Below are 14,936 nucleotides of genomic sequence, written 5' to 3'. Positions count from 1 at the left end.
CCTAATCTATGTCTGTGAAATTGGCCCTTGGAGACATAGCTATAATGTCAATGTACCTCTCCCTGTTTCTCCCTGGCCACTCCCTGGCAGTCCTTGATCTCATGGCCTTTCTGTCCACACATAGCACAGGGCCTGGGCTGGTTGGGCTTGAACTCCTCTCGGATGATGGTGAAATTGGGCTCGTGAGTGGCAAGGCCCAGCATGATAAGGTCAGCTAGGGAAATCCAAAATAAAATATGCAAACAGAATAGAAGAGGACATTCAGCAACTCTTGGATAACAGTGGCAGTTGATGAAAGAGCGTCTATTGTTAAAATGTAAAAACCCACGTGTTTCGACCCTTCATCAGTATTGTTGTGCAAACAGGAAACCTTGAATACATTGAAAGGCTGAAAATAGCTCTGAAGTACTGCATTTTATACATGCTTTGTCATCCGGGACAATTAACTCAGGTTTCTACGGCATTATGTTAATTAAATGACCTAGTCTATATTATGAGCCATGCCTGCATTATCATCTACAAATGCTAATATGCACATACAATACCATGATTTATCCATTTGGAGGGAGGGGGGGGAAGAGCGCTGCGCCCAAAATGGCACCGTTTCCCTAGAAAGTACACAACATTTGACCAGAGCCCCACTGACCCTGGTCAAAAGTAGTGCACTAATGTAAGGCCCAGGATGCCATTTGTGACACAGCCTGAATGTATCAATCTCCTCTTCAAGCTAATTACATACAACAAAATCCATCCTTTACTCACCAAGTGCATCATGAACCATGGAATGCTGAAGCTTTTATCTATCATGTCCTGTGTAAGTGCACCCATTCAAAACTAACTGGCCATTAATATAGCAGAACAATAAGGCCTGCAGAAAACCATGATGCTCTATCGTCTAACAATGTACAAGGTTGGAGAGTTGCAAGTAGTATTGCTAACTGTTTTTAAGGACTGGAAACCAGGAACCTGTTCATAAGCACTATCATGAACTTAATTTATAGACGTCTCAAACGTAGTCTTAGAAAAACAAAGCATGTACGCCATCACCGTCAACCACAGACCTTGAGCCTGTCAGGCTCAATAAGATAACAATGTATTCCCTACAATTATTGACAACTACTCAACAAAACCTGAATATGAATCACTGCATCTACATACCTTCAAGTTGGTTTGACAAGAGTCTTAACATCTAATTTGCTGTTGTGTCTTTACCCATCATGCTCTCTCATAACTACAAGTTGCAGGATATATAAAACACAGCTTTGGGGAAAGCTCTTGCTATAGATGCTCAACTTTCTCCCATTGTTGGTTACTCTTCAATACTTAAGAGACCCTTGTGGTGCAAAGCTTACCGTCAGCTCCACAAAGACAGTGGTGTGTGTTGGGGTCATGGTGAGGCTGAGCTGTGAGAAACAAAAAAGATAAATGGATTATGAGTCATTACATATAGTTAGCATATATGTGATTGCAGAGCTTGAAATAAAAAGTTGCACTAACACAGAAGGCCATTTGAGACCTTGTAATATGCCTGGCAGAAATCACAATGTCACAAATGACCTTTAAAAAAAAGGGCCAATAACCCCCAACCACATATTGAAAATGACCATAAATGGCTCATACCTCTCTGTCGCCTGATATAGTCCATGATCTTATGCTCCCCCTCACCAGGGACACTGGCGTCAGACAATATGACCTAAAACGAATAAAGAATGTTTCCATATGAACAATGATAGCAATATTCAATGCATATGACCATGTCAGACTTGACCTTGGTTTCATTTCCAATAAGCACATATTGAGAAATGTTCTAAGGCAGGGCTGCCCAACCCTCTTCCTGGAGATCTACGGTCCTGTACAATTTCAGTCCAACCCTAATTTAGCATATCTGACTCAGCTAGTTAAGGTCTTGTTCAAAAGCTAATTGGTAGAATCAGATGTATTAAATTAGGGTTGGACTGAAAACCCACAGGACTGTAGATCTCCAGGAAGAGGATTGGGGAGCCCCTGTTCTAAGGCCTTAACATGTCTGAGCAGAAGAACTGACCAACATAACACTTAAAACGTTTCAGCTTGAGGCCAAAACGTGTCAGCTTTTAAATAAATTAAAGACCACCAATGCATTCGAATCTGTCGTGTTCTTTTTCGGAGATGCTATCACCTTTTTTGCAATAATACTTACTGTAATGTTACGCCATCCAGGGTCATTACTGAGTCTGTCTGCAATGTAGTAACGGAGACACTTTGCAAGGTTGTCCATGAACTCTGTGCCCTAGAGAATATTCAAATGAATAATGAATTTCCAGACAGTAGTCACAATTTAGCACCCTGACAAAAATGTGTCAAAAAGTACCCGGGGCAAGTTCCTCTGCAATCAGAGATCTCAGCTTTAGTGCACCTTCATAAAGACATTTTACACTGCAAAATATTGGTGACAGTAACACAGCCTTAGAAAATATTGTTATTATACAAGAAAAGCCTCAAATGCTTACTGGGGTGATACAGTTACTGTCAAATCTCTCCTTGATTTCATCAGGTGGAAGATACCCTCCTAAAAGGTGAAGATTAAAAAGTTGTAATTCTGTAATGGCAAATATTTCTCATTAAATGTGCTTAGTCTAAATTCTAATGGAACGATAAGTATAGACAGTTTTCTGAAAATATATACACCTCTCCCGAGGATCTCCTCTCGGATGCGGGATTTCTCCTCAACCAGTTCCACTCCTTCCTTGGAGGCACGGAATCGCCTTGACCGCTGCTGGTTCATTTTGGCACGAGGGGCCTGTTCAGAGATAAACAGAATGTCACAACTGCTGCACAGGTCATTGGTCAACATATTGTTTGAACAAAACTGTAGGATATCTAAAAGGGGTTAATTGAAAAAAAGTTTCTCTCCCATGAAAAGAAAGCAGCAGAACGTACCACTCCATCAATAGCCATGTAAAGAACCCTTCTGGGCCGCACAATGTTGAAGAGCCGATCCATGTATTCAAAGATGGCAACCATCATTTCATCTTCATTTTTGGGTGCAGCCCTGTGAATGTGAAATGGAGTTTTAGAGGGTTAATACTAGAATAACATCACAACTCAATGTAATACACAAGAGTACTACCATAGAGATTCATAGCTATTGAGTGTATTCCAAATGGCACAGTATATATACTGCACTACTTTTGACCGGCGCTCTATGGGACCTGGTCAAAAGTAATACACTATAAAGTGTATTATAACGTTTCTGTACAGCACTTTGTGACATCAGCTGATGTAAGAAGGGCTTCATAAATACATTTGTAAGATTGATTGATATAAAGGGAATATGGGGCAATGCTATGTTCTGTGAGGAGGACTCACTTGTCTTCAGGATGTGTACAGGGGTGAATGATCCCATTCATGTCCAAGTACAAATTGTCAAACTCCACTTCATTTGGATTCGGTTTGCTGGTATCAACAGGAATCCGTACACCGTTGCATTCCTTGGACTGTGAGTAAAGGGAAGATGGAACCAAAATTAATTAAACATTCTTGCAATGACACAACTAATGATAACCTTATTTATGTAACAATACTTGGCTGCGCCATGCATAAGACTCCAAACGTGCTCTAGTCATAACATCGACGGGCCGTCTAGTTTCAGTTTTGTTTGCAAACCAATGGAAAGCCAACTCGACTCGCGAGTTTGTCACTCAATAGTCGTTTCACAATGAATTATTCTCGGCCCGGGCTCTCTCAGCCTTAGACAATTAAACGTTTTACGATGGAATTGAGTGGCGACTAGTTTGGGCGGACTGGAGCTCCGACGTAACAAAATTAAGTGAATATGAAAACGTATTTTAGTGCCCAAAGAATTTACACACGACATTGTTCTGTGTAATGTGTCATTTTTTGGGGGTGCTGAGGTCAGTTTTTGATAAACTTCCTTTTATGTAACGTCAGAGCTCCAGTCACCGATAAACTCCACAATTTACGATGGAGTTGGCCATCTGAGCCCAAGGCTAGACTGGCCCTGTGATAATGATGTGCATGTGTAGCCATCTAAATTGCAAGTAGCATAGTTGGTGCGCTGGCTTGCTAACGTTAGTTGCGTGCATCCCGTACATTGTTCATTCAATCTAAAAATGGCTGTTACACTACTAATATAGTTAAGAGATATAATAGCTAGTTAGGTAATGTTATATCTAAAGTGCAGTAACGTTCGTACCTGCTAGCTGCGCTAACAACCAGTTTACAGGAATAAATAGCATAATTATTACACGGCCTTAAAAATGCGCAACACTAGCTGGCGCTACCAATCAGGTAGCTGGCTACAAACAAAGACGTACCCTCTCCTCGGTGCAATGGACAACAATCGTAGAATATTTCCGACTCAACCAACGAAAAAATGCGGGGACTCCCATCTCCCGTAGTTTCACAATACGCTACACACAGCTATAAATTATGACATATGTTTAAAACGACTTGATTAAAAACGACGGCTGGAGGAATAGCTAACTGTTTTGCTAGCTACGCGTTTCCAAATAAACTACTGATCACGTTTGATTTCCGGGTTATAGGGTTTATCTTCCGGGAGCCATTTTGCACATGTGAGGAATCGAATAGCGCCGCCATCGCGAAATCAAAAATACCTCAGAGATTCAAACCATAAAGAGGAGAATGCTGATGTATTACATGTTGAAACGTTCAAATGTTGCGTTCGGAACCAAGTGGAAATGTTGTATTTACAACACTAACGCCCCTCCAAATTTGAACTTGTATTAATATGTTTTTTGAACACTATAATTAGTTTACAAGCATGATAGCTGTACTTTTAGTTTTGGGTTTTACCAGCTTGTTGGCAATTAGCTAATCTCAGTTTCTCAGTGAGTTCTACTAATGAAACTAAAAGGGTGCATACTGTCACCCTGTGTGTGTTTGAACAGGTATAAAGCTAAGGTTGGTGATTTACTGCCACCTGCAGTTTACAGAAGGCTGCTGTGGGGAGGATGGCTCATAATAATGGATGGAATGGAGTCAATGGAACAGTATCAAACACATGGAAACCATGTGTTTGGTGTGTTTGATAGCATTCCATTGATTCCGTTCCAGCCATAGGAGCCCATCCTCCAATATGTACCATCGGCCTCCTGTGCTTCAGTCATGGGGTTCCCGAGAGACGCAGCAGTCTAAGACACTGCATATCAGTGCTTGAGGCATCACTACAGACACCCTGGTTCGAATCCATGCTGCATCACAACCGGCCGTGATTGGGAGTCCCATAGGGCGGCTTACAATTGGCCCAGCGTTGTCCAGGTTTGGCTGGTGTAGGCCCTCATTGTAAATAAGAATCTGTTCTTAACTGACTTGCCTAGTTAAATAAATACAACTGGAATGTTTGTTCATGATGCATTGGGCCATCCCTCCTGATGACCTGGAAGGAATCATTTAATCCTTCCCACCCTGTTGACTACCTCAAAATGGTGAAAGTCCTCAATGGCGCTGCCCATGCTAAAACAGACTTTTGGTCACTAGAGTCCTCTATCTATCTCTATGGCTGTAACAGGGTAGAGGACAAGTGCCTCTGAATTATGGTATACTCATGGAACGTTTCCTTTGAGGATTTACCCCTGTGTTTTACCCATAAGGCTCAGACTTTTCTGTTTCCATCTACATGGTCCGGCACCGTGTCTCACTGGGCCATGGCTCCGGAGGACCTGCTCTAACTTGGATCCAAGGCAAGGCCCAGAGTACTTTTCAACTTGCATTCGCATAACAATGGCCAGGGTTGGGTAGGTTACTTCCTATACTAGTTACCTGTCAAAAATGTTAATCAGTAGGCTAATTTAACTTTTGGATTACCCAAACTCAGTAACGTAATTGTATTACTTTCAGTTACTTTCCCCCTAATAGGAATTAAAAGAAGACAAAAAGGATCCATCAAACGTGATTGGTGTGTCATCATAGTGGTCTCTGACTTGTGGTCAGACTTGCTCAGGTGGAACAAACTTATACTTGCGCCTTTTTTCAATGCTGAATTGAAGGTCCTTTCTAAATGTAAAAGTAATCCAAGAAGAATCATCTAGTTTTTCAAAAGTATCTGTAATCTGATTACAATATTTAGCTGGTAATGGCAACGTCCAGGTTGTCTTGGGGGCTGCCATCCTTACCTCAAGACGGAAGCCTTCCGCGACGGTGGCCTTGGGGGGTCCCATTTTGACCTTGCCACTCGGGGGAGGAAATCGCTGCATTGTCCAATGGTCCAGGGCTGGGAGGAGGAGTAACCAACGTCAGAAAATCGTTCCAGAACTGTGCATGGGCCTTCCCACTGGTTCATGAGTTTTGGGCTCTTTTGCTTGATTCCTGCTTCCAACAAGCTATGCTGTAAAGAGAGTCCAGACGCTGCTGAAGGTGGAGGAGGTACTCCAAGCCTGTGGCTCTTGTAATCTCGGGCTCCGGTGCTCTTCCAAAGGACAAGTCTGCCAGTGGATCCTGCACTGTCTGATTAAACCGTTCAATGAATTCTGATTAAACCTTTCAACGAGCCCATTGCTTTGGGGAGACAGAGGTGGTCCTTGTCTTACGTACCCCCAGCGTCTCACAGACTTTGTTGAACACCTTAGCTTCGACATTTCTCCTCCGATTGCTGTTGAGTTCTTCCGGTGCTTCGAATCGGCAGAACATATCCACCAGCTTGTTGGCAGTAGTTGAGGTGCCCTGGCCGGGGACCCCGTAGACCTCTGGCCGCTTGGTAAAGTAGTCCATGGCCACAAGTACATATTGGTTGCCCTCCTCCGTCATGGGGAAAGGACCGAGGATGTCCACCCCAACCCGCTGCATGGGGGCCCCCACCTGGTATTGCTGCAATGGGGCATGGGAGCATCCAGTTGTGCATCCTGCCTTTGTGGGTAGTACAGGTGTCACAGGTCTGCACATACTGTTCTGTGTCTTGACGACAGCCAGCCTAGTAGAGTTTCCCTCAGAGGCATTGGAGGGTATTTTGTGTACCCAAAGTAGACTTCCCAAACCGACCCATGGATAGCTCTGAGGGCATGGGCACACATGGAACGAGGCACGAGCCGCTGCCACACCACTGAGTTGCCTGCTAGTTTACTCCATCTTCGAAACAGCACACCATTGTGAATGGCAAGGTCGTCCCACTGGGAGTAGTAGGCCTTGGCTTCGGGGCACAGGGGTGAGGCACTGTTCCATGCAGGCCACTGGTAGGTCTCCAACCAGCCCTTCCCAGTTGTCAACACTGAGTCATCTTCCTGCTTCCACTTCAGGTCTTGGTCATTCCAGGTCTCTAAGGGTGTTGAGCTCCTGTCTGCCACCTGAATTGCCGCCACTGTGGGCAGGAGACCCACATTTTGTTCCAAGCGTGGGCAGTGCTTCCAGTCTTCCTCTTCCCACGACTGACAACACATCAGCGTTTGTGTGGAGATGACCAGACCGGTGTTGCAACTGGCAGTGATACTCCTGTAGCTCTTCTATCCAGGGATCCACCTGGCACTGTGGTTCTTGGAAGTTGAGGAGCCAGGTGAGTGAGGCATGGTCTGTACGAAGGAGAAACTGGGTCCAGTAGAGCTCGGGTCGGAAATGGAGTGCATCGACCATAACCAACAACTCTCGCCGGGTGACACAGTAGTTGGACACAGTAGTTGCACTCAGCACGGTTGAGGCTCTGACTGTAGAAGGCCACTACCCGTTCCTCATCCACTCCTGTGAAAGAACAGCCCCAATAAACACATTGTTGGCATCTGTGTCCATGATGAATGGGTGCTGAGTGTTGAGGTATTCCAGGACTGGAGCCTTGATAAGGGCATCCCACAGTTCAGCGAATGTGGCCGTGCAGTCCTCATCCCAGTTGAACTGCTAGTCCTTGTTTGAAAGGTGGTGTAGAGGGCTGGCTACTGTTGAAAAGTCCTTGATGAACCTCTGATAGTTATAATCTAGGCCAACAAAACTTCTCAACTTAAAGAGGTTCTTGGGGGTTGGCCAGTGCTGAACCTCCACCACCTTGCCTGGATCAGTTGCAACTCCTTCTGCCCTGACAACATGGCCTAGGAACTTGATGCCCTGCTGCAGTAGGTGACACTTCTTTGGTTAGAGCTTGAGTCCAGCCTGCTGGATGGCAAGTAGAACTTCCCACAGATTTGGCAGGGATCCTTGGAAGTCTGCTGCATGCACAAGGACATCCAGGGACATTGTTGCCAGCACTAGCTCTATAAGACGCTCAAAGGTTGGCAGAGCATTGCAGAGCCCGAAAGGCATCACGGTGAACTGCCACAGTCCTTGTCCAATCGAGAAGACTGTCTTCGGCCTGGATTCAAGGACAAGCTCCACTTGCCAATAACCGCTGCGGAGATCAATTAGTGTTGGGAAAAAGTACTCAATTCTCATACTTGAGTGTAAGTAAAGATACCTTAATAGTAAAAGTGAAAGTCACCCAGTAAAATACTACTTGAGTAAAAGTCTAAAAATATTTGGTTTTATATATACTTAAATATTAAATGTAAATGCTAAAATATACTTGCGTATCAAAAGTAAAAATACGATTGCCAGGGTCACACGTCAGCAATCAGACATAATTTAAAAACAAAGCATTTGTGTTTAGTGAGTCTGCCAGATCAGAGGCAGTAGGGTTGACCAGGGATGTTCTATTGATAAGTGTGCGAATTGGACCATTTTTTGTCCAGCTAAACATTCGAAATGTAACAAGAACTTTTTGGTGTCGGGGAAAATGTATAGAGTAAAAAGTACATAATTTTCTTTAGGAATGTAGTGAAGTCAAAATAAAAGTTGTTAAAATATAAATAGTCAAGTATGGATACCCCAAAAAACTACTTATGTAGTACTTTAGAGTATTTTTACTTAAGTACTTTACACCACTGGATCAAGGGAACTGAACTACCATGATGCTGGGATGTAGTCCAGTGCATCATTTATGCATGGGAGGGGATAGAAATCCTTCCTGGTCACATAGTTCAGCTGCCTGTAGTCCGCACAGAAGTGCCATGACCGTCCTTTTTCTTGACTACGAGGACCGCCCAAAAGCTGTTGAATGGTTTGATGAACCCTGTCTGCACCATCTCCCGGATCTTCTGTGCCAGTGGCAAGTGATGGGGCCGCAAACAAATAGGTGCTGTGTCGCCAGTATCGATAGAATTCTGTACCAGACTGGTTCTCCGGCAGTCTTCGTCTCGTGCTGCAAAGTCCTCCGCAAACTCTGCAAGCAGTGCTTCCAACTTATCCTGCTACTCAGGCTCCAGCCCTTCTGAACACCTCTGCTTTAGTTCCTGCACAGCTTGCCGGGTAGCTATCGAAGGTACGTCCACCGTGCCACTGGTCACCTGTTGGGGAAGGATCTTTGTGGGACTGTCTGTCACCAATTCCTGCCGGGTCACCTGCAGCTGCCATTGTCTTCTTCCCTTGTTCCAAAGTTCCATCACATCTTTCATCTGGAGTTTCTGTGTTCCAACATCTAGGCATGCCCCTGCTTGATCGAATAAATCAACCCTAGGATGCAGTCATCTTGGATATAGGCCAACCAGGACTCATGCTCCAATGAGACAAGGATAAGAAATTACCGCTAAGGACCTCCGGCCATTCATGTCAACGAGCTCCCCTGCCACAGTGTGAAGACCTACCAAGATAGGGGTCCAACCCGGAAGGGAAGGGCCCACTGTGTCTGGAAGAACACCAGGCCCGAACAAGGGATATTGTGGAACCAGTGTCAATCAATGCCTGGCAGGCTTCACCGCTGATGCTGCATGGAAGGTAGAGGTCCTGTGTCTGGCCCAAACGACCAACTCAACAAGGGGTCGGGGGCCTGGGATGATGTTCCCCTCACGTCATCACTCATCACCCCCCTGGTGTTTCCCGTCGACTCAGGAGCAGGCAACGGCTGAGGTGGGGCTTCATAGTGGCAAGCGATGTGGCATTTCTGTCCACAGTGGAAACAGAACCTCAGACTGGCGTTGACCTCTCAAAGTGGACCATCTTTGAGTCCGCTGCCGGTGTTACACCTTGTCTTGACAGACCACCTTATTGGAGTCACTGTTTATCTCCACCTATGTTTCTATCTGCTGTGTCCTTGGGGTAACCCGACTCTCAGGGCCAAGACATTTTCTGGTCTTCCTGCTTTATCCGGGGCCTTCTTCCATGTGGCCAGACGCACATGCTGTTGGAGCCTCTCTGGTGTCAAGGCCCGGAGGAAGGTATGTAGGGCCAGTACATCTTGATCAGCCTGATAGCTTCTTCTGCATACTCTCGCTAGGGTCTCCTCTAATACCAAAGCTCTGCCTCAAGGTGGTAGTTAGGGCAGTAGAATCCCTTTGCTGATCAGAGCCGAGGTCTAGTAGGGCTTGTAAAGGCACGACAGGGCAAGCTGCACAGCCATTTCCTCTTCAGCCCATCCATTTTGCCATGAATGCCGCTGTGCAGGATGTTGAGGCAGTGCACCTTCCTCCAGGTGGCGCTGTGGGGCGTGGTGAATCGGGAAACCTCCACTGGCTTGGAGTAGGCTGTCCTGGTATGAACCCTCCTTTGTAGGATTCATGGCCGAGTTGCCTGTTCACCCCAGACGCCAGTCATCCTCCTTCCCTCGCGTCCATTACTATTTTAACAATGGAACTCTAGAAGGCTCTTTGGTGTCACATGCACTTATGTCAGAGCAGAAACTATACCATAAGGAACTGTCTGTAGATCTCTGAGATAGAATTGTGATGAGGTGTATATTTGGGGAAGGGTATAAAACCATTTCTAGAGTGTTTAAAGTTTCCAAAAGCAGGGGGCGGAGCTAGCATCTTGGAGTGAACGGCTGTGTGTGAGAGGCTCCTGCAACTTTTTTGCGAAATAATCTAATTTAACCACCTTTATGGCACTTATTACAACAAACGTTTCTTTCTAATACAAGATTGTAACTTTCTATGTGAACATGCCGAGTAATAAGCGACCAAAGGACAATAAATCCACAGCGGAGGCCTACTCCCCACTAAACAACGAGACAGATATGGCGGAAGGCACAGGCAACAACATGACACTTACAGAACTTAAGAGCTACATGTTGCTATAGCTGAGGATCTTAAGGCTACTATTGCTGAACTGGACACCAAAATCGAGAGCATCATTCGAACGGTCACTTCGCATGGCCAGAGTATTGTGGACCTTGAGAAAACTTCTGAATTCAACGCTGGTAGGATCGACGAGTTAGAGAAGCTATGCACGTCATTGCAGGATAGTGTGCAGAGGCTTTCTGTGAAAGTGGTCGACCTGGAGGGCCGATCCAGACGTAATAACCTTCGTGTTGTTGGTCTGGCAGAGGGGGTGGAGGTGGGCTCTCACCCCACGACTTCTTCGCCAAGCTATTGAAGGATGCAATGGGATCGGATCTTTTGGCTTCGGATCCCCAGCTGGACCGCGCACATCGCTCCCTTGTCCCAGTGCCTGGACCGGGCCAACATCCTCGCACAGTAATCATCTGTTGTCACAGTTTCAAGACCAAGGATCTTATCCTGCATGAAGCTCGAATGAGGGGCAACCTGTCACATAAAGGGCATCCATTCTGTGTCTATGAGGATTATACGCCCGATGTGGCAAAGCACCGCGCCGGCTACAGAGATGTCATGACCAAACTCTACAAACTCCATCTTCGTCCAGCCTTGCACTTCACCTGCAAAACTAAGAATTACCCCGCCTTTCGGTGAGAAGATTTGGCTCTCCTCAGTTTTGGACGCAGAGAAGTTTATCCGGGAATATACGCCAATCCCCCATACAGGTTAGAGTGCCTTGTCATTGTGTGTTAGCGTCTGCTCATGGACTCGAATCCATACTCTACCATAACGGGTGAAACCGTATTAAATGGGCTCAGCAAGGGCTACCGAACATGTAAGACGCTGAGCCGACCAATGGATGGCGGTCAGAGCTCTCATTTAACGTTAAGTTCACTTTCATCCCGGCTGTGTTCAGAGCGATGCATATTTGGGAGGCCTTCCAAGTTTGATCATTGACACTTTCGGATGGATATACTTATATTCCCCCATTTTTGTTTTGTTTCGATATTTATTTTTCAATCCTTACATTATTCTTACTACCATACCATTTATTTATTGCTTGCAGGGGACTGGGGGTGATGGTTGGGAAGGGGCAGACGCAGACACCTGGTTATTAAGTTGATGTTTTGTGCCGTTCTGCCTTTGTCTAGCCGTGGGCTGCTCTCCCGACTAGATTCCCACCAGCCCTCTGTAGTGCTTGTGTCTGTGTAGGTGTGCGTACATATAATTATTATTTGTACTTTATTATTATTTTCTCTTAGTATTTTAGTATGTGTATATTTTAAATCAGTGTAGATTGTTATTCTGGGGTATGAATGTTTGTATGTGTGCATATGTATATGTGCATCCATACATATACATATATTATTTTAATATATATTTTTATATATGCATTTTTTTTGTGTGGGTGTGTATGTACAGTATGTGTGTGTGTATGTATGTATGTATATATATATATATATATATATATATATATGTATATGTATATGTATATAGAAGGGACCTTTGCTTCCTTTGAGTTGCTGAGGGAAACTTATAATTTTCCCAGAAGTAATTTTTTCAGATACCTACAAAATTAGAGACTATGTTAGAAAACACCTCCCAACATTTGGGAATGCTAAACCTTCCATGTTTGACGGATGCATAAAAATATGCCCCCACCTCAGACAAACTGATATCGCGTCTATATGATGCTTTTCAATCTGTTAGCACAACTTCTACAGATGCCATTAAGGCAAAATGGGAGGAAGAACTAGGGACTGACATTTCGGTGGCAGACTGGAAAGAGACCTTGGAGAATAGTGGTGGCAGCATCATGCTATGTGGATGCTTTTCAGGGACTGGGAGACTGGTAACGATAAAGGGAACAATGAATGGAGCCAAACACAGGCACATCCTTAATGAAAACTGCTTCAGAGTACAAACAACCTTAGACAAGGGGCGATGATTAACGTTCCAACAGGACAATGACCCCAAGAATACAGCCAAAGCAAATCTGGAATGGCTTCAGTACAAGAATGTGACAGTCCTTGAGTGGCCCAGCCAAAGTCCAGACTTGAATCCCATTGAAAATTTGTGGAAAGACTTGAAAATTGCTGTTCCCCGCCGCTCCCCATCTAGTTTAACAGAGCTTGAGAAAATCTGCAAGGAAGAATGGGAGAAAATCTCCAAATCCAGATGTGTAAAGCTGATACAGACATACCCAATACAACTCAATGCTGTAATCACTGCTGAAGGTGCTTCTACAAAGTATTGACTCAGAGGCTTGAATACTTATGTGTAAATTAAATATATTTCTGTATTTAATTTTCAGTACATTTGCTAACATTTCTAAAAATGTATTTACACTTTGTTATTATGGGTTATTGTGTGTAGACGGTTGAGAAAAAAATCGATTTAATCCATTTTGAATTCAGGCTGTAACACAACAAAATGTGTAAAAAATCAAGGGGTATGAATACTTTCTGAAGGCACTGTAACATGGTTATAATAGTGCTTATTTTTGTATGCCTTATTCTGAATGCAATACATCTGTTTTAAGACACATACTGTACTTTGCATCATGCCGTCAACTCCTAACATATACAAATCTAATTTGTCATTTGTCACTATTAAGGCATTTGAGGCATGAGAAACAGAAATGATGACCAAAACAACTATAACCCAGACAAACAAAATGGTTGTAAAATTATAATTCAAGATTTTGTGGTATAGCCTAGGTGAAATTGCAGCACACTGTTCCTCTGTATCTAGGGACAATTCCAAATGGATTATAACAATAACAATGTGTTGCACCAGGAGAATAGCTACAAAAGCATTTTAGAAAGAAAATGGGAGCTTCTCTATTCTGCATGATCCCCTTCAGGAGAAAAAGTCCATCAGCTGTTCCACTTCAGAAAGCAATGGACTGATTTCAAGATTATTGATGGAAAACACTATCCTACTCCAATCCTCAATTTCCATAAACATTTACGCTGTTTCATTTTGTGGGGAATTTGAGTAAGATTTAGCCAATGATCTGAGTGTCTGAGACGGACACACAGAGATGAATGTGGGAATATGCTGCAAATCATTGCAGGCATTTCAGCATTTATATTTCACTGGGCCAGGCTTGTTAGATGTTGAAACTAATATGGATAACATAATCTGTTAGTGACCAATAGTATTAGGGGCCAGCAGAGGTTTTGGAGCATAATATGGAAATACTATGCTCCAAAACAAGAAATACTGTGCGTGATAATGGTGACTAGTATCCCACTGATGTATTCATAGAATTCAGATTTTAATATAGAAATATATATTTTAAAAATAAAATCACTGGGCTTAAACAAGTCTAAAACAGGCTCCTAGAATTGGGTACCCAATGCAACCTGTGGAAAATTATACTGGCGATACATGTTATAAATTCTTGACTCATATTGTAAAGATACGTAAAGCTTTGTTTACCTGCGTTAAAAATACTTTTGTTGCAGAGGCAAGAAAAGAAAAGAGAAAAACGTCGATGCTTTCAACAAAACACTTGATGACACACAGGTATTTGTATTTCACAGCCAGGTAGCTTAGCAGTTAAGAGTGTTGGGCCAGTAACCGAAAGGTCACTGGTTTGAATCCACAAGCAGACATGGCCCAAATTTGGTTTCCAGTAGCAGTTCCGGTAGAAGTGTACACATTGGAAATAAAATAGGACTTATATTATTTCAAGCAACTCTCAACATTACTTTTGTTAATCCATTTAACTTGTTGACATATTATACTGCAATAATATCACATGCCACATACACACTACACAGTACTTACTATTCAATACAGAATCAAATGTGAACAAAGTAAGTGAATGCGTAATCAAAGTAACAATTCAGTGAGTCTTCCTATACTTTATACTGACTTTACTGTCCCCATGGGAAAATGTTGTTG

General features: G+C 43.7%; 1 protein-coding gene across 1 annotated transcript in view; it reads right to left on the bottom strand.

Annotated features, from left to right (window-relative positions):
* Positions 1-4,528, bottom strand: part of LOC115139625 (5'-3' exoribonuclease 2-like) — a 30,458-nt gene extending 25,930 nt beyond the window's left edge. Inside the window, exons 1-9 of the mRNA XM_029677225.2 lie at positions 4,317-4,528; positions 3,349-3,476; positions 2,920-3,031; positions 2,668-2,779; positions 2,490-2,548; positions 2,180-2,269; positions 1,621-1,693; positions 1,353-1,403; positions 57-214 (exon numbers count right to left, since the gene is read on the bottom strand). Coding sequence (XP_029533085.1) covers positions 57-214; positions 1,353-1,403; positions 1,621-1,693; positions 2,180-2,269; positions 2,490-2,548; positions 2,668-2,779; positions 2,920-3,031; positions 3,349-3,476; positions 4,317-4,391 — 858 coding nt within the window. The 5' untranslated portion in view covers positions 4,392-4,528. The remainder of the gene's footprint in view (positions 1-56; positions 215-1,352; positions 1,404-1,620; positions 1,694-2,179; positions 2,270-2,489; positions 2,549-2,667; positions 2,780-2,919; positions 3,032-3,348; positions 3,477-4,316) is intronic.
* Positions 4,529-14,936: the final 10,408 nt, after the last annotated feature.

This window comes from Oncorhynchus nerka, linkage group LG13 (assembly GCF_034236695.1).
Source record: "Oncorhynchus nerka isolate Pitt River linkage group LG13, Oner_Uvic_2.0, whole genome shotgun sequence".
Taxonomy (NCBI): Eukaryota; Metazoa; Chordata; class Actinopteri; order Salmoniformes; family Salmonidae; genus Oncorhynchus; species Oncorhynchus nerka.
Note: the sequence above shows the minus strand (reverse complement) of the source record. Positions and strands in the feature narration are given on the sequence as shown.